This window comes from Passer domesticus, chromosome 1, assembly GCF_036417665.1.
Source record: "Passer domesticus isolate bPasDom1 chromosome 1, bPasDom1.hap1, whole genome shotgun sequence".
Classification (NCBI taxonomy): Eukaryota; Metazoa; Chordata; class Aves; order Passeriformes; family Passeridae; genus Passer; species Passer domesticus.
The window spans coordinates 34,290,629-34,317,274 of NC_087474.1; the positions used below are offsets into that span (position 1 = coordinate 34,290,629).

General features: G+C 42.7%; 2 protein-coding genes across 2 annotated transcripts in view; one reads left to right on the top strand and one right to left on the bottom strand.

Moving 5' to 3' along the window:
* Window positions 1-2,864: 2,864 nt before the first annotated feature.
* FKBP14 (FKBP prolyl isomerase 14) lies at window positions 2,865-10,461 on the bottom strand. Its single transcript, XM_064413443.1, has 4 exons — window positions 9,854-10,461; window positions 7,353-7,504; window positions 4,577-4,704; window positions 2,865-3,288 (listed from the first exon to the last, which is right to left on the bottom strand). Exons 1-4 carry the CDS (start codon window positions 10,453-10,455, stop codon window positions 3,130-3,132), a joined length of 1,041 nt encoding a protein of 346 aa, XP_064269513.1. The 5' UTR covers window positions 10,456-10,461; the 3' UTR covers window positions 2,865-3,129.
* A 176-nt stretch (window positions 10,462-10,637) lies between these two features.
* Window positions 10,638-26,646, top strand: part of PLEKHA8 (pleckstrin homology domain containing A8) — a 31,018-nt gene continuing 15,009 nt past the window's right edge. The window contains exons 1-6 of the mRNA XM_064413605.1: window positions 10,638-10,793; window positions 20,740-20,856; window positions 21,514-21,669; window positions 23,354-23,478; window positions 24,907-25,065; window positions 25,979-26,019. Coding sequence (XP_064269675.1) covers window positions 10,754-10,793; window positions 20,740-20,856; window positions 21,514-21,669; window positions 23,354-23,478; window positions 24,907-25,065; window positions 25,979-26,019 — 638 coding nt within the window. The 5' untranslated portion in view covers window positions 10,638-10,753. The remainder of the gene's footprint in view (window positions 10,794-20,739; window positions 20,857-21,513; window positions 21,670-23,353; window positions 23,479-24,906; window positions 25,066-25,978; window positions 26,020-26,646) is intronic.

The window sequence follows — 26,646 nt, forward strand, 5'->3', positions numbered from 1 at the left end:
CACTGTAATTGTTAGGTACTGGCTATGAATGACAGGCTGCAGTTCTAAAAAACATCACATATATTTTCCAAAATAACCACAAACCAACAAGAAATGTTTGAAGAAGGCTATAGGATGCAGAAAAAAGTGCTCCATTTTGAACCCTCTCCACTTTTTCAAGTGCCATGTTTTACAGATATGCAGTGAGGGTTTGTTTCTTCAGGGGAAATACACTTCACACTTCACACACAAGACAGCCAAAATGTTCCTGAGTGCCACTGAAGTTCAAATATTCCTCCCCACTTCAGGGGACAGGCAGCTGCTTTCCTCTGGTGTCCTGCAGGTTGCTGGCTGGCTCCTGCTGGCACTGCAGCAGTTTGTTCTGTGCATTAACAAGCAAATGCAACTGAGGCTAAAACAGGCAGTGCTATTTCTACTTAAGAAAGCCTCCATCTTCACAGGAGGACTTTTAACAGTAGCAAATGATAATCAAGTTGAAGTGACTTCTCAAATCTGCTGCTGAATCTGCACTTTAAAAAAAAACATTTTCAGTTCAATTTCAGAATTTAACGCAGCTTTCAAAAAAATTACTAAGAAAAACCATACTCTCAGTTGGCATAAACCTATACACAACACCAAATAAGGCATCTTGGTCTTGCAGCTTTAACACTCTGCTGGCATTAACAAATAACTATATGTTCACTGAAAGTTATTTTTATGAAATGCTTTGAAACTCCAAGCAGAATATTATGCCTATGTACATTTCACAGCAGTCACTGACTATAAACTCCTATTTAATACAAAAGAAACAATTGGCCCTTGCTGGAGTCACATATTGGCACCCTATTATTTAATCTTAGCTTTTAGTGTATGAGGTCAGTAACATGGGCAAATTTTATTCCATGATTTTATGCTTTCATTCCCTAGCTAGATATTTTGAGAACACAGTAAACACTGCAAGCAATGATCTAAAACCCTCTCAGACCCAATGAAAGCCTCAGTTCTGCTCTTCCCAGCAGCACACACACAGAGTATTTCCCTTTGGTTGGTTGGGTACCTGTCAGTCCCCAGTCTAGGCAAGACTGGCTTAAAGATCAACTTCATATCCTGTTATCCTCCCTTGGCCTAGGCTGTAATTGTCTAGATTCCTCACACAGTCAACAAGAGAAGACTCTATTTGGTAAGGCAGCTATCTCAACACAAGATAAACACACATGCAATGAGCTTCCCCCAGGTGCCCAGTGCTCCGGTGACTGTAGAGGAAATCAAGACAGCCAGCACAGAACATGCAACCAGCCTTGGGCAAACTGAAGTCAGGCAAGCTTGATTTTTTTGTAAGCACTGAGAAAAAAATATCAATATGCAGAACCATGACCAGTAAGAAGAGCTAAATAGGTAGTGACTATTCATTATTTCTTCATAATAAAAGAATAAAGGCAGGAAATGAGCCTAAAACAGAAAGGAAACATTTTCCTACACTATTTTACTGAAACTCACAGCATTATAAGTAAAAGCTGTATTGGGTTCAAGAAAAGCAGATGGCATCACTGAGGAAAAAGACCTAAGGTTGCTGAAAACAAAATACATGGTTGCAATTCCTATCACTTAGAACATCACCCACAAAATGTCAGATGGTGGAAGAAAACCAAAACAGAGCAGCCCAGCACTGCATACCCTCAGAACTTTTTTTTTCCCCCCAGTTGTCACTATTGACAGGCCTCTCTAAATGCCCCTCTGCAGCTGAGCTCAGTTCAGTGAAGCATCCTCTAATCCTCAGCTGCAACACTAGATGGCAGGGAAACATCTAACACACCTACAGCACTGAGAGCCCTGAATGCAGCTTGCAGTAGTTAAGGGTTAGTGCAATGCAGCAATCTCGCTTTCATACAACCGGATTTGCTTTGCATCCTTACATAGCTTTGGGCAACAAATTTCAAGCACAATGCTGTGTTCATAGACCCATAGGTTAGCGATGCCAGGATAAATTCTGTCCCTGAGATACCTTGCCCTCTCATTTAAGAAACCATGGATAATTGCAAAATATTTATTTGCCAAAAAGTTCTTTCAACTCCAATTTTGTGTTTGAAATCCTAATAATCTCCACCTCTGTAAAGACACAGCACCACAACACTTACCTCAACACCTCTTTTTTTTCTAAAAATTCACTTTTTTGTTTAAAATTCATATCACTTGTGTGCTACTTGTGAAAAATGCTGCAAAGGAGCAACGAAACACGTTCTGCAACTCAACACAGCTGCAAAGCAGACAAGCCCATGGAAACTTCTTCAGACCATACTGATCCTCCTGTCAGTACACTTTCTCTCTTCTGCAAAGAGGAAGAACTTCAGACTTGCAACATTCTGCTCAAGATCCCCCTCAAACTGTGAGAGAAAGGTATGAGCTTTTTTGATGAATGCCGTGTACATTGACCACCTCAGCACTGCAGCACAACTTGCTGCTTTCCAAATTACAGCTGTTTCCTAGAATGTTGCTGGCAGTAGAAGTGAAAGTCTGAAATTTAACTCCTGCTTTGTTCACAAAATTTAACGAAAAACGCAGACAATTACTGGCATGGGTGGTAACACTCTCCCTTTAGAAGGGCAAAATCAGCACATGATAGTCATTCTTCTCATTCAGCTTTGTATCAGTTTCTCAGCCATACAGAGATGCTGATGCCTTCTACTACATCTTTTAAAAATCTGCAACAAAAAAACCCAAGGTCAGCAAACTGCTTTTCAAGCAGTGACACTCAAGAAGGAAGGTCAAGTAACTAAACCACAGACTACAAGTAATATGGAAGGTAGCTGCTGAAAGTGACCTTGGCACACAAACAAATCACTGAACTGGATTTTGATTTTCATAATGAATGATAAATGGACAGTTTGTTTCATTTCTGAAAAATAATTTAATACAAAACTTTAAAAACACTGATGTGCAAGTCTTCGCTGTACCAGAGGAGATACATTTTACACTTTAAAATACTTTAAAACATTTGTACATAATGAACAGAAATTCTCTTTTATATAAACAAAGTGTTTCTTTGCCAACAGCAATTGTCAATTCTGAAACACAGAATTAAGATGACATGAGAACCAGACAGTCTAAGTCACTGCTATTTGTGTAAAAAAAAATTATGCCACTCTTTTCTTTCTACAGCTCATCATGCTTGTACGTGAATTCCCTTGCAGATATAAACCCATCACTGTCTTCATCCTCTTTATCAAATATGTCTTCAACCAAAGCATCATGCTGGGTGTCATTTACCACTGCTCCATGCTTTTCAAATTCTTTCTTCAAGTAAATTTTCACCTGTTAGACAAAAGGTGAGAATGAACATTTTCAGACTTTTGAAAGAGTTGATTACTGCAGCATGACAGAGGGATGCTATGCTCAGGATGGTGGTATTAAATAACAGATACCTCCCTTCCTATGCCACTGCCAGAATACTTGTCTAACTGATTCTGCAGTCTCTTTGAATGCAGGGTCTTTAGTGATAGAAGTGACAGTAAAACTAGCAAAGCTGTTGCCATACCTTTATGGTATCTGACTCAAAAAATGAGTCAGGACAGCCTGTCTTCTGATGGCTATACAGTAAAGTAAAAATAGCTGGGCAGAAGTTATTAGCCACCAATTGGTCAAAGACAGCTTTTCCACATTCTAGCACTCTAGCAACCCAGTACACATAAACAGCCACCCCAGATATATACAGAAATCTGTCCAAATCTCAGTGTTTGCTGCTTCAAAGGGAAATACATTAAAAGATTTCTAGATGTCTCAAAATTTTTAAGGATGAAGACTCAAGGCAAGTTTTAAACAGACCACTGGAACACTTAGTTACATTAAGCTAGATAGTAATGGTAAGCAGTGTTTTCAACAACTTCAGATTGCTTTTAGTAAGTTTTTAAGGTTTAACGATGGAGATCCCAAATGTTCTGAATTGCAGAGCCTTCTACAAAGTAACAGTACCAATATACTCATCTATCAAACAGATACCACTTGTATAAGAACCATGGGCCATGTTTCAGGTCTGTTTTAGTCACTTCAGTCTCCGGGATCTGTTAGGGTTATTGCTTAAATTCCTAATATGCAGACATTACACATACTGACTGTCTGATACATACAAATGATTATTAGCCTTCTGAGTCTGGTAAACTGGTACCAGACCCAAATCAAAAAGAACTCAGTGACTTATACTAGCTTCTCATGGATCACTTTTGCTGAAAAAGCAGAAGTTTGAAAACGAGAGGCAAACAGATGGTGAATAGTGCTGAATACATGTCCTTCATAGAGTGAATGCTATGAAACAGGACTGCCCTACAGCAGAAGAAATGACAGTTTATTAATAAATCAGCAATTAAATCCAAAAAGCCCTGAAGTCTGGTTGTATTTCTAAGATGCTTCATTTTATCAAAGTCTTCCACAAGCGTGCAGAACATGAGTCACATGTCTGTCCTCAGCTTACCAAAGCTCCTTTTGAACCTCCAGCCCAGAATTTTCAATAGTATGCAAGGCTCAGAACAGTGCAGCACAGATGTGCATTCTTTTCCACTCTTCCATTCTGTTAGATTTGCTCACAAGAGAAGGATAACCCACTCACCTCTTGCTTGGATAGTTTCCAATCATCATTAAGATCCATCTCCTGGAATGACTCATGAGACCTTGGTCCATTTCTAATTTCCAGAAGGTCAATGTTGAAAATCAGTGTGCTCTCAGGTGGAATTTTTCCTGCCCAAAATGGAGAAAAGTTAAAACCAACTATATATTCAATGCCACACAAAAGCCACGTGTGTCAGAGCAATGCTCCAGCAAGCCTAGTCATTTCAAAGCATCCTGCAGTTGAACTAGGAAGGACAAGTATCTGTAACAGTGATGCCACAATCATTTCAGCCTGCAGCCTGGACTCTAAGCAGCCCTTACAGCGTAAATGCAACTTTAGATGCAACTGATTTTGTTGGAGACTAGTAGGTGCTAATGCAAGCTCTTATTCAGCAATTACCATCACAAGTTTATCAAACAATGCTCTTGAATATTTTTTTCTTTCATGGCCAGAGCCAGATAAACAGTAAAGCAGACTGTACAATCAGACAGGCTACAGCCAAGACTAATGTACATGGCAGCAGGAAGGGAGAATTTAGTCCTCTGGATGTCCCATCAGTCCCTAAACTCCTCTCTATTGCCAGCTGATACCTTGTATCTGGCTGTTCTGCCACGGAAAAACTCTTTTGCAGAGAAAGAAGGCCAGAGACAATGCTGGTCTCCCACAACAGTCTCTGGACTCAGGGCACAAAACACCGAGCTGTTTCCAAACACAATCAGAAACCGAGTACCCAAACCCGATCACAAGGCCTGTGTTATCACAACATCATTTTTGATGTAGGTGAACAGACTGGTAACTTCCTAAGAGTGCCACAGAGCACTCCTCCATGCCACCACACCTCAAGGATATCAGTTTATCAGGCACTGGCTTTGACAGAGATGTGATATGCTCTCATGCTGATGGCTGAAGCCACTGTCAAAGACCTTTTAGCACATCACTTTGCTCCTTTATACAGAGACAGGTTGAATAGGACCAAACATATCCCTATACTGGATGGCAGTACCCCAAAAAATATTTCTGTGCCTTGAGAAGACAGGGAAAAATAATCCACATGTACCACTTTGGAACTATGTTGTTAATTTAACTGCAACAACAAACAGGTTTGTAGATTTCTGGGATGAATAAAAGTGCAGAATCTTCTGGAAATACAGGGCACAGTGCCCTGTTTAGGGTTTGGAAAATAGGTAATTTTTTTGAGTGTTACAGAAAAAGGCATCTGACTCAAATGATGAGTCAGACAGCAACCAAGGTGGGAGGCTCATGAAATTATGTGCATTTGAATGAAAGTATGAAGAAAATTAAACAATTCCATCTTCAAGGGCATCACTTGAAAACAGCAACATAATTAAGCTCAAATACTTCAAAGTCTTCCTAAAGCAAGTAATTTCTTACAGCAGTTAGCAGTGTTTAGCTGTTTAACCTTCTTTCAGTAAACACAGAGGTGAAGCTTGCAAGTCTTTGAAGAACAACTACAGTGCTTTACATATTAATCAAACAATTAGACCTGTGATAACTACATGAGCACTGCAGCACTTCACATATTTTTGTGGAAAAATTACAGCTGAGCTCTGCATAAAGACGACCACAAAGTTCCTGAAACACAATTACTTCTAATACTGTATCTTGAACTGTAATCCAAGGCTTCTAGAAAAATACGTGTTGAGCGGGTACATTTAATAAAGGAGAGTATGAAGAGTGCTGTAGGTGTGAATACTACCTGGCAGGAGGTAATATGGAGTCCTAAGCCCATGTGCAGCCCTACTTGCCAGAAGGCACAGACATGCAAACAGTCCTCATTCCCAAAAGAGTCTCATAGAGAGAACATCAGCAGGATGGCCTGTGTGTTTCTAGACATTTATCCTTTCTGCTTTGGAACCTTCCACTACTGTAGGTCATTTGTTGCAACTCTTGTCATGACATAAATACTTGTAACAATTGCTCAAAAAAAAGTTAACTAAAACAATTCCCATAAAGCAGTAGAACCACTCAAGCTGTCACTCATTTAACTGCACATTCCAAATCTGGCCCTCCTGTTAAAGGAATCTGGAAATATTTGAAAGGAAAACCCTAAACACCCTCAGTAGTAAACAGGTTGAGATGTTTATATCTGCACTGCAGGCAGTGCATTTTCAGTAGGTGACAAGGTGACTGCCCATGCACATCTTACTGAGGATAACAGGGACCACTACCCAAAATGAAAACAGCTGCAAGAGGAAAATAATTAATGCCCTATATGGAGAAATAAATAGTGACTTCTTGCTGTATCATCTAAGAACTGGTTGGGCAGCAGGAAGTTTCTTAGGGGTCTAAAAGAAATCTGAAAGCAAGAATGAGTTTTGCACATGGCACATTCATGAAGTATTACCACAAAAACAGATCCAACAGCCAAAAAGCCAACTGTTACCTAAGCAACCACCTCCACTTGACTGTAAAAGAAGGGAGGGAAATAAACTAAAAAACAAAAAGAAAAAGCAGGGCACTGTTGACCACAGTACTAACAGAAAAGACACTTAGAACATACTAGATGGTAGGTGGTAGCACAGCAGGTACCATCAGTTTCTGGAGTTTTTTTCCTGCATTCACCACACAGCCACTTAATGGATATTACTGCAGGAAAGAAATTTATGAGACAGAGCACTTGACTCCCTCCATTCTTCTTCTTTAACGGAATCAACCTGGAAAGCTTGAAATCCTGCTAACTTCTTAGGCCAAGAATAACAGAAAAACACAGAGTTTAGAAACAATTAGAGCAAGGGGAGTGCTTCACATGTTTTACCTTTCCCTTCTTTTCCATAAGCAAGGGCTGGTGGAATAGTCAGCTTCCGTTTCTCTCCCACACACATGTCCTTCAACCCTCTGTCCCAGCCTTTGAGAGCTTCCCTTATGCCAAGTGTAAACCACATAGGCTGACCATTGTTGTGCTTGTGACTGGAAAAGAAAGGAATAAAACACTTCGTATTTAAACGTCAAGCTCCACAAAGGGCCGATGGAATATGGTCATTATGTAGATACACAGTTTAAAACACAGCACCACTCAGCACCTTGACACCTCTTCAATGAAAGACCTACACTTCCAAAGCCTTTAAAACTTATGCTTTGCATGACAAGGCTCTTTGGGAAGTGGAAATAAATAAAACAATATTTACCTTGTGTGGGTATGACAACACTAAGCAACCCAGATCTCCCCTGACCACCTAGTTCCACTTGGAAACTGATTAGACTAGAAAAGGCATTTTCTTAAAAATCTACAGTCAAGGCCATTGTAAATTGCAAATCACAGACCAGCATGGTTATCATAGCAATATACATTTTAACGTGCTCAGAAGCATCAGCCTCATCTTTTTCAAAAGAAGGGAGGAAAAAAACCCAAAACAACACAGCAACTACATAACAGTCTAGAAAAAAACCAGAAACAACTGCATGCAAAACATTCAACTTTAGATTTGGGAGACAAGATCCTTTTCTGATTTAACCAGATGGTACAACCCGGACTACTTTCACTCCACTAACAGACAAGGAATTTGAAAGCTCTACTTACTACTCATGCAGGAGAGGTGTTTAGGAAGAAAACAGAACACTTACAGAAGTTAGTCAGCAGCAAAAACTTTAGTGTGTCACTAGAAGTCCTTTTAAAGAGGCAGGTTAACTACAAGAGAAAATTAGTGAGATTTTAGCAAAATCATCTGCAAGAGCATAAACATGCAAAACTGTCTTTTTTTTTTTTTCATATACAAAAATAGCCTTCAGGCAGCCGGCAGAGACTTGAATTTGCTGCCTCCCACTATTAACACTTGGTTGATGTTTTACAGGACATCCAGCATTAGCAAGTCGTTGCAGGGTCTTAGCAGACTCCCTCGAATTTCTGGCTCTTCCTCCTATTTGCATTTCTGTGGCTCTGGTATGTTGACTTGTCTGGTCGGGGGCAGGTAAAGAATAATGAAAAGCTGTATTGTGCTGCCGCTGGGGGAAGGACACATGTAACTTTTTTTTTTTTTAAACTAATAGTTTGCTTTAGAAACCAAACAGAAATTTATGCATAGCATAAGACCTATTAAACCGCTGAGATCAAATACCAAAACCTGCACCTAAATCACAGAATCACAGAATGGTTTGGATTGGAAGGGACCTTAAAGACCATCCAGTTCCAGCCCCTGTGCCATGGGCCGGGACACCTTCACCTAGACCGGGGTCTCAGAGCCCCATCCAAGCCTTGAACACCTCCAGGAATGGGCTGTCAGCAACTCCCCTGGGCAGCCTGTTCCAGTGCCTCACCACCCTCAGCGTAAAATATTTCCTTCTAATAACCCGATCTAAACCTGCTCTCTCTAAGTTTGAAGCCATCCCCCCTTGTTCTGTCACTACATGCCCTTGCAAAAAGTCTCTCTCCATCTTTCTTCAGGCAGTGGAAAGCCACAATCAGGTCACCTCAAAGCCTTCTCTTTTCCAGGCTGAACAGTGCCAGTTCTCTCAGTCTTTCCACACAGGAGAGGTGCTCCATGTGTAACATCCGTATCTTTTAAGAAATGCTACGTGGCTCTACTTCCTACAGACTGACCAGGAAACAAATGCTAAGCAAGATTTATTTTATAAACCTTGGGAAAGGAGACTGGCCTTCCTGTTGGTGTTCATCTTGTACAGCATTGTGAGACACTGCTTCACAGTGAGGAGAAAAGCTCCAGGGTGACCTAATTGTTCCTTGCCAGTGCCTCAAGGGAGCCTACAAAAATGATGAAGACAATTTAAAAGGGCGTGTGGTGACAGGACAAGGGGTGATGGCTTTAAACTGAGAGTAGGCTCAGATTAGATACCAGAAAGAAGTTCTTTACTCTGAGCGTGGTGAGCCACTGGAACAGGCTGCCCAGGGAAGCTGCTGACAAGCCATTCCAGGAGGTGTTCAAAGCCAGGCTGGATGGGGCTCGGAGCAACCTGGGCAGCGTTCACAGGCGCGTCGGGTGGGGCTGCTCTGAGCAGCGTGATGCATTCTATGATAGATATATATACATACATGTGTGTGTATATATATATATGTATATATGTGTATGTATATGTATATATATGTATGTATATATATATGCATGTATATATATTTACAGATATATATATACACACACGTGTATATATATATATACACATATATATATACATATATAAACACACATACACACACACACACATATATATATATATATATATATATACATATATATATGTACATGTATATTTCCCCACTCAAGCTCAGCCAGCATGTCGCTCGGAGAAGACGCGCCGCTCACTTACGTCGAGTGAAACATGGAGCCGTCGCTCTCCAAGTAGCCCTCGTAGTGGACCAGCATCATGTCGCCCCACTTGGTCCTCCTGTGGCAGAGGAAAGGCTTGTGCAGCACCTCCACCTTCACGTCGGGCGCGGGGGGGATCAGCGCGGCGCCCGCGCAGCGCAGCGCGGCGCACAGCAGGGCGGAGCAGAGCAGCAGCAGCCCCGCCGCCATCGCCGCCGCCTGCCCGCTCTCAGCGCGCCGCCATCCCGCGCCCCGAGCCCGGCCGGCCTGTCCGACGTGGCAGCGGCGCGCACCGCCGCCAGCCCCGGCTCCCGACGGCCCGGCACCGGCGCCGCGCTCGCTGATTGGCTCCGCGCAGGGTGAGCTCAGGAAGAGCTGTCGCCCATTGGGGCGGGGCCCTGTCCGTCTCTCAGCCCATCCAATCGGCAGGCCCGAGCAGCCGAGGGGGGGTGGGCGGACCGGGCGCTCCGGGAGCGCTGGCGAACGGGGCAGCCCCGCGGAGCGCGCGCACAATAGAGCCGGCCGCTGCCGGCCGTTGATTGGGCGGCGGCGGCAGCGAGGGCGCGTTCCGATTGGCCGCGAGAGGCCACCTGCTCTGGGCATTCCGCGCCTGCCCCCTCCGCCCGCCTCTCACTCCCGCCTGTCACGCGAGCCGCGATTCACAGCGCGGGTTGCGCTGACGTAGCGCCGCGGGGCCGTGCCGTGGCTGCGCGGCTGCGGCGCTCCCTGCGCCGAGAGCGTGGCGGCGGCGGCGGGGGGCGGGCGCGGCGCGGGCCGGGCGGGGCGCGCGCCCCCCCGCGATGGCGCTGTGTGGCGGCGGCGCGGCGGAGCGCGGGCGGCGGCGGGCGGCGTGACCCCGCCGGGGGCCGGCCGCGCTGCATGGGGCCGGGGGCCGGCCGGCATGGAGGGGGTCCTGTACAAGTGGACCAACTACCTGAGCGGTGAGTTCCTGCCAGTGCTCAGCCTTTGCGGGACGGGCGCCGTCATCTCCTCATAGATGAATTTATACAAGTACATACATGTATGTGCATTCACTGCGCTTGCTGGGTGCGGGTTAGCGCTGCCCCTTGACCCCGCCATGCAGCGGAGCAGCCCCGGCGCTGCCTCATCGTCAGTGCCCGGCGTTTATCCCGGTGCCCGTGCCCGTCCGGGGTCGCGGGTTGGGGTTTCGGTGGTTCGGATGCTCTGGGTCGCAGCTCCAGCAGCGAACTTCCCCGTTCTCCGCACACCCCCGCGGAACTTTTATCGAGGATCGGGGCATTCCCAGAGCTGCGAGAAAAGCGTGTTGCCATTCAGTCTCACTTGGGGGATTCCGATGAGAAGGCATGCAAAAAACCACAAAGGCAAGAAAAAAGGCGGAGGGGGGTTGTCCGGCTAGCTCTAGGCCCAAATTTTAATTTTTCGAGTGTTCCGGTGGCACGGAAGGCGTGATTGTCGTGGCAGGTTGGAAGCAGCCCTGTGAGGCAGGGTTTGCTCGGCAGAGGTTGGAGGTGGCGGGGTCAGAAGCCCCCTGTGTTCCCGTGGGATGGATGTTCCCTGCCGGGCACCTTCCAGCCGGGGGGGCAGAGCCCTGTGGTTTGGGGCTGTGGATGGGGTCTTGCCAGGTGCAAACCCCTCTGTGGTTTGTGGGAACAGTTTGGAAACTTGAAGGTCAGCGAGAAGTAGCCAGGAGCACCTCGTCGTTGCCAGGTGCGAGTGCTGCTCAGCAGTGTGTGCGTGCAAGGGCTGCCGCCCTGCTTGAGTCTTCCCGAGAGGCTGGAACAGCTGCAGCACTCCGTTAGCTGGGAAAGTGTAGGAAATCAGAATTAAACAAAGAAAAAGCTGAAGCACAAGCGAGTGAATTCATGTCGGGGGGGCAGCAGCAGCACGAGGCTGGATTTATTGTTGTGCTAGAAGATTGCTGTGACTTTTCCCCTTTAGGCAATAGGTGTTCTGAGATGACAATCAAAATTTGTCCGGTCTCAGTGAACAGACATGGATTTTTTTCTTTTGTTGTTAATTATTTGTGAATGCTCTTGAATTATGAAGTGGCAGTAGGAGCAGCCATGCTTGCCTTTTTCTTGTGAATTGCAGAACTGTGGTAGTGATGCTAGTCCTTTCCCCACACTAACACCGCATATGGTTCAGCTGATCGAAAGTTTTACATGTTTTTCTTTGCATTGCTGAGATGCTGGGGTGTGTCTGGAGCCCTCGTGCTTGGTTTCGTGCCATGAGACCCAGGAATGTGTGTCTGTGGGAAACAATGCATGTTGTAGATAACTGACTGGCATTTGACATTTTTAGTGCCTGAGTGTGCCTGTGGTAGGATCAGCTGGGCTTTTGTTTTGATGGTAAGATGAAGACTAAGAAGTATTCTGTTTTCATCAAAATTAAGTTTTCTTTTGCTAGTCACACTGATAAGCACTTCCAGTCGAATGGCCCTTCATGAAGATGGATGATACCTTGCAAATCTCAGTCACGTGGATGCAGACTGAAGGAAACTTTTCCTTGCATATGTAGGATTTGTACTGGCTGAAAACTAGGACAGGTTTTGCTGTCAGCACAGAGAAAATCTGTGATGGGAGATTGAAGCATCCTTCTGATTTCTTGGTTGAAACTTGACTCTTCTAGTGAGTGTCGTGGTCAGGGTCACTCTATGCCTTTTGTTAGGTTGTAGAAGGCCCATGGTGTGTTTGAGAACAGTAAAGTTGCTGTTCTGCAGGCTGTCTGTACATACTAGTGCTTTCTTTTGCCGTAAAATGAAGACTTCCTGCCCTGAAGCCATTAAGTTATAAATTTATGCAGAAATGCAAAAAAAAAAAAACAAAAAAAAAAAAAAAAAAAAAAAAAAAAAAACAGAAAAGAAAAAGAAAAAAACTCATTCTGGAATGTGGCAATCTTTGTAGCAATAACAAAGAGCTGGAGAGTGAGAGACAGGAAAACCTCCTTTCAGTGATTAAGGAAAGTAAGAAGGTTCAACAGGTCATCCAGAGCAGCATTTCTGCCAGTATTCTGCCCCCAGTATGCTTTTCCTGTTGCTCAAGGTTGATGAATCAGGCACAGTACAGTGCAAACGATGCATGCAAAAAATGGGGAGGTTGTGTGTCATCCCTCTGTGTTGGTGTGTGCCTGTGCTAATAACACAGTGCTGATGTACCTCAGAATGAGGAGGATCCCTCACAGTCAGAGAAGAGACAGAACACTCAAAAAAGAACAAGCATAAAACTGTAGAAAAGAGCTGCTTTTCCTTCTTGCTGTGAGAGAGGAGCTGGAGCAGTTTGTTGGTAATTGAGTCTTTTCTGGGAATTTTGATTTCGTAATGTCTTATGTCATTGCCATCATGAGAGGTCAAGTCCACATCAACCCATTTCCTTCCAGCTCTGGGGCCCAGAGCTAGATTTGTGTTGCAAATTACATAGTTATTGAGAGGAGAAACGTTTCAGACATAGGAAACAAGTTTTGTTTTCTTTGAGTAAAGGGCAAAGAAAGCTCACCATGATTGCCACCAATTGAAAGACAGATCAGTTTGCCTTACTGCTTAAACAAGTTATCTTGTTTGTAATAAATACACTTGTTTGCTTTATATAGATTAGAATAAATTAAATCAGTATTACCTGGTTTCTGCTTGGAGGTAGGGTTTTTCCTCTGCTGTTCATCCTGCACTCACATTGTGGTTTCTCTATGCAGGGTTTCCAGTGCTAACTTGGAAACTCTTGAGATTAGAAAACTGAGATTTTTAGAGTTTTTCTGTCCCCTAATGCAAGGGCCACCAGATAGTGATTTCTCAGTGTGTTACTTTTGTTTAAGTTCAAGTGAAATGTGTCATCTTTGGATCAGATATACATTCACAAAGTTCTAGCCTATGAAAATCTGTTTGGATCTTGTGTTTGCAGTGTGTGTCTTTTGATTGCTCGTGTCTATGCTTCCCCCACTAAATTAGTTAAAATCTTAAGAGAGCAGGGAACTTTGCAAGCAGAATTATCTCATATAAAGTGAGACAGCACTTTTTCTCTTGCACAGATAAATGTATAATGCATCTGCAAACTTCAGATTATTAATCCTCAAAACCCAGAGCAGGGTGACTTAAATCATGCAGGCATGTAAGTTGGCCTCAGCTGAGCTTATAGTCAAAGCATGTAACATGATCTTAAAAAATTCCTAGATTTCATCCTTTGCCAAAAGTCTCTATCTGATGTTGGCTTTGCTTGGTGGGGGCTGGGGATGGGTGTGTAACTATTGTTTCAGTACCTCTTACTGTAGTAAGCAGTTGGAATGATAAAAGTGTCACCGTGTGCCCTCCCTGTGGCTCCTTGGTGTGTTGGCCTGCAGTCCTGGCTGAGCACAAACCATTGTGGTGTGGGCAGCATCAAGGGCAGATCCTGGCTGCAGTGTCATGGCGTGACTGATCTCCAGCTGGGGAATGCTGCTGGCAGGATAGAGGAAGGACAGAGCGGAGCCGAGCTGCACGTGGAGGCTGCTCTTGGCTGCTTGGAAACTGCCTCCCATGGGACTCTGACTGAACTTAACCTGCATGCTCTTTGTTGAGCATAACTTCTGATTAATAAAATTAATTGATTTAGTCTTTGGAGTTTGCCTTGTGAAAGGCATCGATGATTTTTTTTCTTATCAGGTTTATAGAATGAGTAAGCTATTGCTGGGAGACAGCATGGAGTTGGGGAATTACCTCCCTTCAGTGGTGTGTGTGAACACTTGGTACTTTTAAGTTGATTTTTTTCTTTCTGCTGAAATTCAGTTCAGTTCAGATCTTCAGTGCAGGCACACACTCTACTTGGAATTGCTGGCCACAGGCAGGATTGCTGCTAACTCTGGAAGAGATGGTGTGGATCAGCTCTTAGCTATGGGGTTCGTCTTTACATGAAAATGATGACTGATTCCACTGGCTTGCCTGGTATTTGTTAGATGTTCTATAAAATGGCTTTGATCACTTTCCTTTGCAAAGCCGAGTCCCTGATATTTAAATATTCACTTTCTTGTTTGTGCTGAGTAATTCTAACCCTAAGTAATTAATCTTCCTCAAGGCATGACAGACTCTCCTTCATGCCATCACCAGTGACGCTGCATCATGCCACATACTTCAGTTGGCCCTCCCCATCTACGTGTATGTAATCAGCCCCTCTCAGTTTATTGTTGTACTTTGGATTCTTTTCAATTTATCTCAAGATAAACCAAGAGCCAACACCAAGCAGTATATTTCAGCTTTCACATAAACTTTAAATTTCTCTTGTTTCTAATGATTCAGAGTTCTTTAATAAACTTGGGGGTAGAGCTCAAGAAAATGAGAAAAAGCATTAGTTCTTGTGTCTTGGATCTGGATGCACATAATATTGCTTAGAGCAAGTCTTTGTTTTGGGAGTTTAAGCAATCTGACCTTTTGGAATGAGAGACACATATCCTTCCAGCTGATACCAAGCTCTAGAAATAAGCTCCTCTCTTTCCAGACATGGAGGAATTAATCAAAAACTTCACACTTAGATAAAGACTTGGTTCTAAAAAGCCTTTTATAATTTCCCCTTTTATTTTAGTCTCTGGGTGTAGTCCAAGTTCTGATTGTATAAAATTAGAAGTCTGGTTTTTGTGGAGGTGGACCTAGACAGCTGAGGTTTCTGTTGCCTTCAGGGCAATGGTCTGCCTTCTATTACTGGCTGTGGCTGCTCTCAGGATCCAGGTGTTGGTTTAGATGAATACCTGACTCTCAGCCAGTTCTGGTTGGATGAGACTTTTCATGTAGCATACTTCAGGGACTGATTAGTTAAATCTCTTTGGATTTTGCTTAGTTGTCCTTGTGTGATTTCACCTTTCTCATTATTTTCTTCCCTTTCCTTCTGTATTTCTTCGTGCTGCAACCTTGCTTTTGTCCAACCTTCCTGGAATTATGTAATGTGCTCACAGTAGAAAAGTTTGATGAGGCTGCAGGAATGGAAATCAGTGTCCCCTGCATCCTCTGTAAGTGCTGGAGCAGTGCTGCAGAGCCTCCATGGCGCAGCATTCCCTGCCAGGTATGCTGCAGTACCGGTGCCTCTGCATTCAGTCCCTCTGCACTGAGGTGAGTAAGTGATCCAGGAAGTGGCTGGGTAGGGCAGAAACCAAAGGTGTGGTAGACTGATGGTGAAGAGATACCATCATGTGGTATCTGTATGTGCTTACATAAATTCAGTGTGTTAACTTAGTCTGGCCTGATAACCACCCCAGGGGTCAGAGAGAGGAGCAGCTGGTTTGCTGGGGCTGGGAAGTGTAAACAGAGGAGGAAAACTCCCGGGAGCTTTGTATTACTTGAATTAGTGTCTGAGCAGAGGGCCTGTGTTATTGAACTTCTGCCTCCACCACGATCCCCTCTCTGCCCTTCATCCTTTCACTGTGTCCCCTTCAAAAAAGCCTGACTGGTACATTGTGCTCTCTGTGCCTCGGCTGGTCGCTGCCATAAACTCGTTTGCAGACAAACCCAGTTGCCCTGTGATGACAGGATGCTCTTTCAATGCTGCTGACATTGCCCTAACAGTTATGAGTGAAACAAAAATGGACTTCATGGAATCCCATGAGAAAAGGGAAGCAAAGTTTGGGAGAAAAGTCGTCTGGGAGAAGGTCATTGTCTTAGAGCTTGTGTTGCTTCCTTCACTTGAACCTATAGTGTCCCTCAAGTGAGTGCTTTAAAAAGTGATACCATTCTTCAGGTGCTAAATCTTTGATCTTCATTACCTTTAGGGGCTTTTTGTATTGATTCCTGCTGTTAATATGCACATAATCAGATTAATTTTACTCTGGGCATTTCCAGAAGCTGCTCTCCAGGTGACAGGATAATAGCTCACAGAAGCATAGACTCTTATACACTCTTGTCTGCCTTTCTGCTGTTCCTCATGGATACACACTGGATTTTTACCCTGACAAATTGTTCTGCTATAGAATTAAGGCTGCAAAATGTGTTCCAGCACCTGGGATTGCCCTTCCCAAAATTCTGGGTGGCCTTAGGAGGCTGTATAGAAAAAGTAAGCACCAGTTTTGAGTGCAAAATGCTTATGTCAGGATAATCTTTTGCTTCTGTTCCCAGAATGAGAAAAAAGGGGAAGAGTGTGAAGTTGGAACTGTGTAAGATCCTTTCTTGCTGATTGCTTTTTCTGACTAGAAACCTGGTGGACTGACAGTGTCTTTGCCCTGCTAGAGCTGAGTTTTCAGCAGTTCTTGTCCAGCTATCAGTCGCTGACACAGCACTGGGCAGATGATGTGGTGCTTTTGCCCTCTGGAGATAAAGCTGGAAACTATGGATATTGCTCATTCTCACTGTCAGATGGCTCTGACTATCAGGGCACCCACTCTAGAACTTCTTTGTGACCCTGCACAGAAAAACAGCAATCTGTCCTGCTATGCCACCTGTAACTGAGTCTTGGATCTTGCCCTTGTTATAAGCAGTAGGGAGGTGATGGTGCCTTTAACTCCTCCTATTAGACAGATGTTATAACATGGAAAGTTCATCATTATCTCCTATCTGCAGTTAAAGTCTGGATTAGGTTCAAGGAGTCCAAGGACTATCTATTGCAAAAGTTTTACAAAAACTTATTCTGAAGCTCAAGAAATTAATAAGCCTAAAGTGTTACATAATTCTCATGGAAAGCAAGCAATAATAAAAAACTGGATGTCTGGGCTTTATGCATTTTAGAAATGCAGGTGGAAGTGTTGTCTCTTAATTGCAGCTTGTTTTCCAGGTCATCAATTTGACTTCTTGGGTATGTAGTTCTCCCAGACAGCTGGGCTTTGTAGATGTCTGACATGATCTACATGTCTTCAAATATTGGTTTTGGTTTGCTTTCTTCAGGCTTGGCACTATGGAAGGAATGCTGTCTGGAGTCTGAGTTGTATAACATTAGAGTTTGAATTATGTCCAAGTTTTCAACTGTGTTATCAAGAAATGTCAAGTTTGCTCAGTGATAACTACATCCAGATTTCCTAAAGTGTAATGATGGAAGTCAGCAGATCTTTCTTTCTGTGGAAACTTCTCAAGAAGTAGTGAATCCTTAGCAGGCACAGACTGCTTAAATATCTGATTTTGTGGTGGACAATAGCAGATCTTCCAGGTAGTACAGGCACTAACTGTAAGTTTCACACTGGATTGTGATATGTACTTCGACCAGTGCCTGTGAAGTCATCTGGAATATCTTCACTCTCTTCTATGGCCGAGACCTTAAGCTGCTAATCACTTTTTATTGTGCTTTGTGCTTTATTGGGGATTTTTTTGTACATACCTTTCCCACCAAGGTCGATTTTTACTGTTAATAGTACTGTGCCTCTCAAATGAGATGTTGGAAGTACTAGCTGTATTTTTCCTCCCTGTGCAGCACCAGTATAATGGACTTAAATTCTTCTTCAAAGTTGTGTTAGTGCTGGCACCAGTAAGACCTTAAAAGGTTCATCTTTACCTTTCCTTATCAGGTGAAATCTGAATGCTCAGTTCCAAAAATTGCAATATTCCTATGACAGTTTATAGAAGGCAAATAACACTGAATAAACCCAAGATTTGTGTTATTTGAAGTGCCTAAGTATCTTGTTGCTGCTTTGGTTTTTGTTTTGTTGGGTTTTTTTGGTTTTTGGTTTTTTTTTTTCGTTCCTCCATTCTTCACTTGTCTGCAGAAGTGAAGCTCCTGTAATTAAAGATTGTATCCCTGTGCAGTGCCCATGATTTGTCAGCCACATGCTATTTTTAGCTGGTTGTTTAGGTTAACCTTCCCATGGCTGCTGACTCAATGTCAGTGAGTACCAGGTGGTTAGTGCATCTTCTAACAGAACCTTGCTGTGAGTTTTTTAAAATTGTTTTCCTTTTACAAAAATGTGTTTTTATTAGTGTAACAATTGTGTTCTGAAAATATATATTGTCCTAGGTAAAAATTGTCTATCACAATCTTTTTTTTTTTTTTTTTAATATGTATCTAATAATTAAAGAACAGTTGGCTCCTGGAAAGGAATCCAGATAGTTGCTCTGTTCCCCACAAAAAAACTCCCAAGACCCAGAACCAAAACAACCAACCAAACAAAAGTCTCAAAAAAAAATATTGGTTCATAACATATTTTAACCAGGGAGAGTGATTTGTATGTTGGCTAATTGATTGCTCAGCCTTTGATGGATGGGACACAATTTGGTTGAGCATCAGCTGCAATTGTGAGCTGTAGGACCATGGCTGAAATGATTCATGCACAGCAGCAGGAGCTCCAGACTGAATTAGAGGCTTGTATTGACTGTGGCACTGTGCATTATTTAAAGAATTGGTTCTGTGCCATTGAGTGTCTGAAGCAATTAACTGCTTCTCTCTGCTGAACAATCACTTCCTTTTTTTGTGAGTTCCCACATATCAGTAGTGACTTTCAGGATAGTTGCTTTATTTTGGAGGCAAGACAAATAGAAATCAGTCTTGTTGATTTTTAATTTCTCATTCTTGTGATTGTTTTTTCCTCCTTCATATAAAGTAAAGAAGTGTTGAGAGTACTTTGGATTTTTGATATTTTTATATTCTTCTGGGAAATAATGGAAGATATCTAGAAGGGAACAAAATAATATTTATGTTTAATTTGTTTTCCAGCCACTACACAGGGTTCAGCAATCTATAAACTGGGCTGGACTGAATGCAGTGGTATTGATTTAAAACATTAAAAGGGGGGAGTGGGGGGATGGACAAGCCAGACCATACTCCTGCTGTTAGCCTGAGGCTTTAGGCCTTTCTAATCTTAAACTGTGTTGTGCTTGGTTTCAGCAGTTGTCTAAGGAGCCAATTTCTAGCTGGAAAGGAGCTGTCATTCCTCCAATATGATACCAGTCCAATCCCAGCCTGGGCTCCTGTCGCACTGTTCTGGTTGTAAGAGCCCTGGTGCAGGGGACAGCAGAAGTGAAGACCCTCTGCCAAAATACCTAAGAGCCATGTGGCCCACACAGTCTTGTCCAAGTGATTCTTTCAGAGATGGTTGGCTGGCACAATGTGGGAGTGTCAGAATCTCAATCCGTTGGACCTGGCCAGGGAAGCTTTTTGCAGCTCAGTAAATGAAAGCTGCTTTCCTCCAGTGACGTTGCTGCCTCATTTCTTCTTAAGTTAATGAGCTTGTAGTTTTTAATTAGACATAAACGGCAGCTGTCACGTCTTGTTTGGTTTTATGTTTTCATACTGCTGTAGTGCTTCCAAAAGTAGGAAAAAAGGATGATTTACTTCTAAAATTGGACAGTAGGGTGGGCAAAAGTGTACCCAGAACTACTGGTGTGGATCTAACCTTGTTTTGGTTTTTCTCTGGGAAGGTATCCACAAGTGCAGGTCATAATTCAAGACTATGTTTTATGTGGGCAGCACAAGGAGTTTCAAGAGCTGTTGAAAACTGCTTCACTGAAAGATGGTATTCAGACTGTTCAGAAATCAACAGATCCGCCTCTGTTCATCTGTTGATTTTTAAGAGATTCTTACACGTTGTTTTTCAAGATGACCTGGCTAGCCCTTCCTTCAAGGGAGGAAGACTTGTAAGACAAGACAGCAGAGGTGGCTTTTGGGAAGAGTGGCTTTTGGGAAGAGTGAAGAGGTAGGTTGAGGAGTGGTGGAAGGAATTGAGGGGTGCTGAACTGAGAAGGTGGAAGACAGAATGAGTCAGTGATGCTGTATTAGCAAAACTACTGAAAAATGACATATGGCATCTTGAGACACATGCTGCTGGGGTCCAGCTGTGTGCAGAATGGACGTGTAGGTGCCATCAAGCAGGGGTTATGGTGTACAATATCCAAGTCTGTCCACAAATCTTAATATTTCAAAGGGTTTAGTTTTCCAGGGATACTGAGAATCTTTGGGGACATATTTGCAGCAAGTCTCAAGTGAGAGAGATGGTGGAATTACAGGGAGAGGCATAACTGAGAAATGCAGTTTTGTTTTTCAGGCTGGCAGCCTCGGTGGTTCCTTCTCTGTGGTGGCATCCTGTCCTATTATGACTCTCAGGAAGATGCCTGGAAGGGTTGTAAGGGAAGCATCCAGATGGCTGTCTGTGAAATTCAAGGTAACTAAGATACAGTAACACTCAGCTCCATTAAGTTTATCCAGTAATGTTGCATTGAAGACGAGATTTCAGGTGACAAGAGCTATTTGGCAGCTTGATTTCTCTGGTTTGTATTTGCAGTTACTTGATGTATATGCAAGTTCTTATATTACAGTATTTTGAAAATGTTGAGAGAACTGCAAGTCTCTAACTGCAAGTCTCTACTATCATGGGTATTCTGCATGCAGGTGGGTCACTGCTTTTCATGAGCTGTGGTGGAACATCACAAAACTTCAAATGGCTCCTCATAAGCACAGAGCTGAAGCTAGAAACATTAATAATAAACTTCAGTACTAGGTCTGCTCAGTCATATTGCCACATTTTTGAGGTTCACTTAAGGGCTGGAAGCTTAAAGGAGAGGCTTGCCAGAAGAGGATGCCTTTCCCATAAAGACTCAGATTATACTGATCACAAAACTGTCTTTCATAGCTGTACACACGTGTGTCCTGTCCATTCCCTAACTCAGAAGAGAAGTCATAAAATGGCAGTGGGGGAAGTTGGGAACATAGATTTCTCCTCTTTCATTTCTGTGTGACCTGCCACCTAACACATCTGTTGGGATGTTTGGTTGGGCTGGGAAAGGCCAAGGAGCTGGTCTGAGATCTATCTTCCTTTCAGTTCATCCTGCAGATAACACACGAATGGACCTGATTATCCCAGGGGAACAGTACTTCTATCTGAAGGCAAGAAACGCAGTTGAAAGGCAAAAGTGGCTGGTTGCACTTGGAACTGCCAAAGCCTGTCTGACTGACAGCAGGACGCAAAAGGAAAAAGGCAAGAACACCCTTTTTCTGGCACATGATGTTTGCTTTATATTTCCCCATGCTTTCCCTAGTGCTTGTACATATAACTTCAGTGTCCAGCCTGTGCTTCAGGTCTTCGGTGCTGCTGAAAGCTAAGACATGTGGGAGCATTAACTGGAAATCTCAGGTATTATCTCTCAGGGCAGGGATTTGAAAACTTTATTTTTTTCTTAAAATACACTATATAAAAATAATTTGAAAACCATGTGCTGATGGGTTCTGTAAGTACAGTGAGTAAATAATCCCTGGCTAGGGGTCACTGTGATGCAGACTGTACGAGAATGTAAGACCCCCCCCCCACCTTGTACAGCTGTCTAAATATGGTGACCAGAGACACCCACACCAGTATCTCTTCAGCTTTGGAATTCCTCACACCTTTCCGTGTTCTAATTGGGCTGTCTTCTGCACTTTGAGAATTGCCTCAGCAATTAAGAAAAGGTTTGCACTGGGTTCCAAATCTATTGGTATTCAGAAACTTAAATCTGATCATGGTCAGGCTGTGAAAATTAATTCACTTACCACTTTGCTTTCATCAGCAATCTCGCTTCCCTTCCCCAGTGAAAACCCCTCTTGCTCACAAGTGTGGCATCAGTCACAGAACATTGTGAGGCCTCATGCCTTAACCTTGTGTAACCTCAGCACAGTGACTATACAGAAAATGGGAAAACAGCAAATTATTAATGTCCTGAGTAAGTGCAGGGGGTGGCAAGCACTTCCTTTCCCTGAGGTGAGGATTTGCGTCTCCTCTTAGCCTTATGTGTGTTATCTCCAGGCTTTGCATCTACTGGTTCAGACTGAGTGAGAAGTGGGCAGAAGATGCTACTGTAGAGTCCTTCACCAGATGGGAGTCTGATGTGCAGTGCCTAGAAGCAGAACAAAGTTGGATCTCTGAAGTGGTTAAAAGCTAGTAATGTATTTGCAGAACTAAACCATGTTAGTCTCACTAACAGGCAATTTATTTTATAATTCAGGGACTCTTAATATCAAAAACATTACTTCTGAAAAATCTCAGAATGACTGTTAATCTTATCTGGATTAGTCTCCTCAGTTCTGCACTCTCTGTTTCTCAGTACAAGAAACATATGGACACACTGGAGTGAGTCCAGCAACGGGCTGCTAAGATGATTAAAGGAAATATCTAGTGAGAGAGCATAAAAAAGATGAAGCCAGAGTCTTCTCGCTGAATGAACAAGAGAAGATATGCATTAATTTTGATACAAACCACTCAGTTGAAACCTAAGCAAAAATGTTTATGTTGTGAAGATGGAGCACTGAAAGGCTGCACAGGAGAGGTTGTGTAGTCTCCATCCTTAGCACTGTTCAAAACCTGACTAGATCTGGGTAATTTGCTCTGACTCTCCTGGGAGTAGGACCAGCTGGTTTCCAAAGGTGCCTTCCAATCTCATCCATCCCATGATTCAATGATACCTATATTAAATTAATCCCTTTCTGTTGGACAGAATGCATCTTTTATGTCCAGTGTTTCCTACCTACATCCCTATCTAAGCAATGCTATTGCTTGCAGTTTAAATTACTTTGTGAAAACAAATAGTATATGTAGGGCTTTTCTCCTATTTAAAAGGCCTGCTAGGACCAAATGTTTTGTACTTGCCTTGCACTGGATACAGTAAATTTAACTTTTGTTTAACTTTTAGAGTTCACTGAAAACACAGAAGCCTTGAAGACCAAAATGTCTGAACTTAGACTGTACTGTAACCTCCTTGTTCAGCAAGTGCATAAAACAAAGGAAGCCAGCATTTCTGGTGTGTCAGAACCAGAGGTACAGTTCTATTTTTGTTACAGACCATATGTATAATGTCTTGGGCACATGAGCTTTTCTGGATACCCAATGTAGTATTCACTCACAGTTACTTAATGTTGCAACTTTCTTCTGCAGAGAACCTGAGGGAAATAAAGTGATCACACAACAGTTCTTGTTTTAAATGGAGTATTACTACATTGTTGCAAATGACTTGCCCTTTGCTGGGCTAGCAAGTACTGAGATGAGGTCTGATATCCGTGATCTAGACAGTAACACCCCTGTAGGTGACCATGTGTTTACAGTGGATCAAAAAAAAGCAAAAGATCCTTTATAAAAAGATAATTTGCATGAAGTGCACATTTTTCTGCCTGAGTCATTAATATCTTGCTCAGCAAAATGCATCCAAAACCCTTAAAAGGTCAAGACATGTTGCAGACCACAAAAAGAGCAAAAGTGATATAAAAAACTGTTTGATTTGCCTCACTTAAGTTAAAGTTTCAAACCTTGCAAATCTTTCTGACTAAAGAAGCCTCATTTAAGAGGGATCTCCTAAAGACAGTGATCTGCCCGTTGCTCTGAGAGAGTAATGTGTGAAGAAGGATGCATTCCCCTTGCTAGAGAAGCTGGTGTGGAGTTCCAGGGTGCCTCCCACTGGAGAGATGAGGCCTCAGATGCAGAACAGGCAGGCAAAACACCTGAAGGTTGATCAAACCTTTGTTTTAATGTCCAAACCATCTCTGTAAAGATACCTGATAAACTGTTTAAGGTGAATTAAAAGACAGTGCAGAAGCATGATGTGGTGTACAAATGACTAAAAGGCACTGTTAGAACTTGCAGCTCGCAGGTGCAACCTGTAATGTGGTGTTTATCCTGCCCATATTTCATGCATCTGGGGGAAGACTCTTTCCCTGATCTTACTGGCATTTAACTGCAAAGATTTATTGCTAAAAGCATTTCAGCAACAATAACTCACTTTGCAGAGATGAAGAGGCAATGTGATACCTCATTCTGCATTTTTGTCATTTCCAATAAGTTTTTGTTGACAGGGTTTTTGAAATTATCATCTGCAGATCATTCTACATCTATTTAATTTGTTTACTTTTCATATCTCCTGTCAGTGATGTTTCCTGGAATGCTGTTGTTGAATATGTTCAGGCTTAGTATTTCATGCACTTCTAACACCAATAGGATAACTAAGAGGCATTGATTTCAAAACACAAACATATTAAGCTACTTGTACTGAGAGGCAGAAAAGGGTGGTAATACTGCAGGGGGACATAGCCACAGTAATATGTGATGCCAGTCCTCCGAGCAGCTGTGACATTGAATTTTAATTCATGTTACAACCAGAAATCACAACTGTAGCAGCTGTGGGCTTTGCAGACATTAGTTGTTCCAAATTGACCTGTGGTGAGTCTATTTCTTCCAATTGATTTCTTCCCACAGAGTGAGATTGATATGGGAGCTCTGTTGAAATCAACCTGTGACACTTTCCTGAAGACTCTTGAAGAATGTATGCAGATTGCAAATACTGCCTTCACTTCTGAGTTATTGCATCAGACCCCACCTGGATCCCCAAATTTAGCAGTTCTCAGAACAAGCAAGGTAATAGCCAGTATCTTCTCTCAGTCTCAGCAGGGATGCTAATAGGTCCTTTTGTCAAAAGTAGCATTTGTAGAAGTAGGGAATGCCTTTTTACCCTTATCATAGCTACTGGTCCTACACTGGACATACTCTGCTTTGTCTTGTGGTTGGCAAGTGAGGTAGGGCCATTTTTTTAATAAGCAGTGACCAAACTCTTAACCTTTAATGGCAGGTGAAAATTATTAAACATTAACTTTCAGGGCCTGAAAGTTACACATGGTGTTTCACAGAAAGTCATACAGTGGTGTTTCAAAATACCTTGGCTCTACAGCAGGTTTGTCCATGTGGGAGCTCACAGTAATTATTACTCTGTTAAGCTACAGCAGTATTGGATATGTGCTAATATGCCAGTGGAAGCTAATGAGTTTAGCTTTCTAATGAGAAGGGCACTTTGTTGATTGCTGGATCCATAACTGTATGGAAAACTGGAGCATCTCTGGCAAACAGGAAGTTAAGATCTGTGTAGAAAGGTAGAGGCACGACTGCATCTGAGAAATGAGATTGCTTCACCATACCTGATATCTATCTTCATGTTTCTCCTATTTTTTCAAAACTTTCTGGTTAAGTAAAGAAAACATTGCAAAGGAAGCTCACTGCGCTGTTTCTCTTCCATATGCTGTGTCTCACTTGACACTTGCTAAGTAGCTTCTGAAAGAAATCTTATTTTCTTTCTTTTCCCTTTTTTCTTTAGAATACTGTAATGGTATAATAATGTAGCACCATTTTCATACTTGTCTGTATACTGTCTCCAGGTCAGAATTAGGGAGGGTTTTTTTGCTGACTCCAACTTGCGTTTAATAAAATGTGAAGTTTAAGAAGCATGATACAGTCTTCTTGCTTTAAACAATATTCTCCCCCCCTCCATATCTTTCAGGTAAAGCACTCTGTCTTGTCCAGTCACACCTCAACAGAAAGGTATAACAGAAGGCTTTACTGTCAGTCTCTTTCTAATCTGTGTTGGGTAGTGTTTGTTCTTTCCTTATTGCTACTCTACTCTTACTGGATGCAGACAGAACTGTGTCGCTCTGAGCTGCCTACTTGGAAGCAGGTGAAACAAAAGGGATCTGGCTCATCCCACTTCATGTCTCTTCTGTATCAGCCCTTTCCCTTTCATTTTCCTCTGCAGTCCACTTGGTGTCTTACTGCTAAATCACCAGCCAGCTCTCTCCTACTTCAGTGCTCCTTCCTGCATTTTAGGTTCCACTCCATAAGCTCATAAAAATCATTGATGGTGAGCAGACTGATTCCTGGAGTAGGTGGCAAGGATGTATATTTTAAAGTACTAATGAGGATCCCCTCATGATATTCTAGAACTTACAATACCTGCCTGCAATTTTCTCTTCTGTAATCGTATTTTTTATTATGTACCTTTTTAATAAAGATCATTGTAAATATACTTGAACTCTGCAAGCAAGAGGTTGAGCCTTTAATCGTCTTTGCTGCAAAAAGCTGCCTCATTCTTGTTATTATTTTAGACAAGTTCTTTACTCAGAGCAGCCTGTGACAGCCTATAACTTCTGTCAACTATTTTTCTGTTGTTAT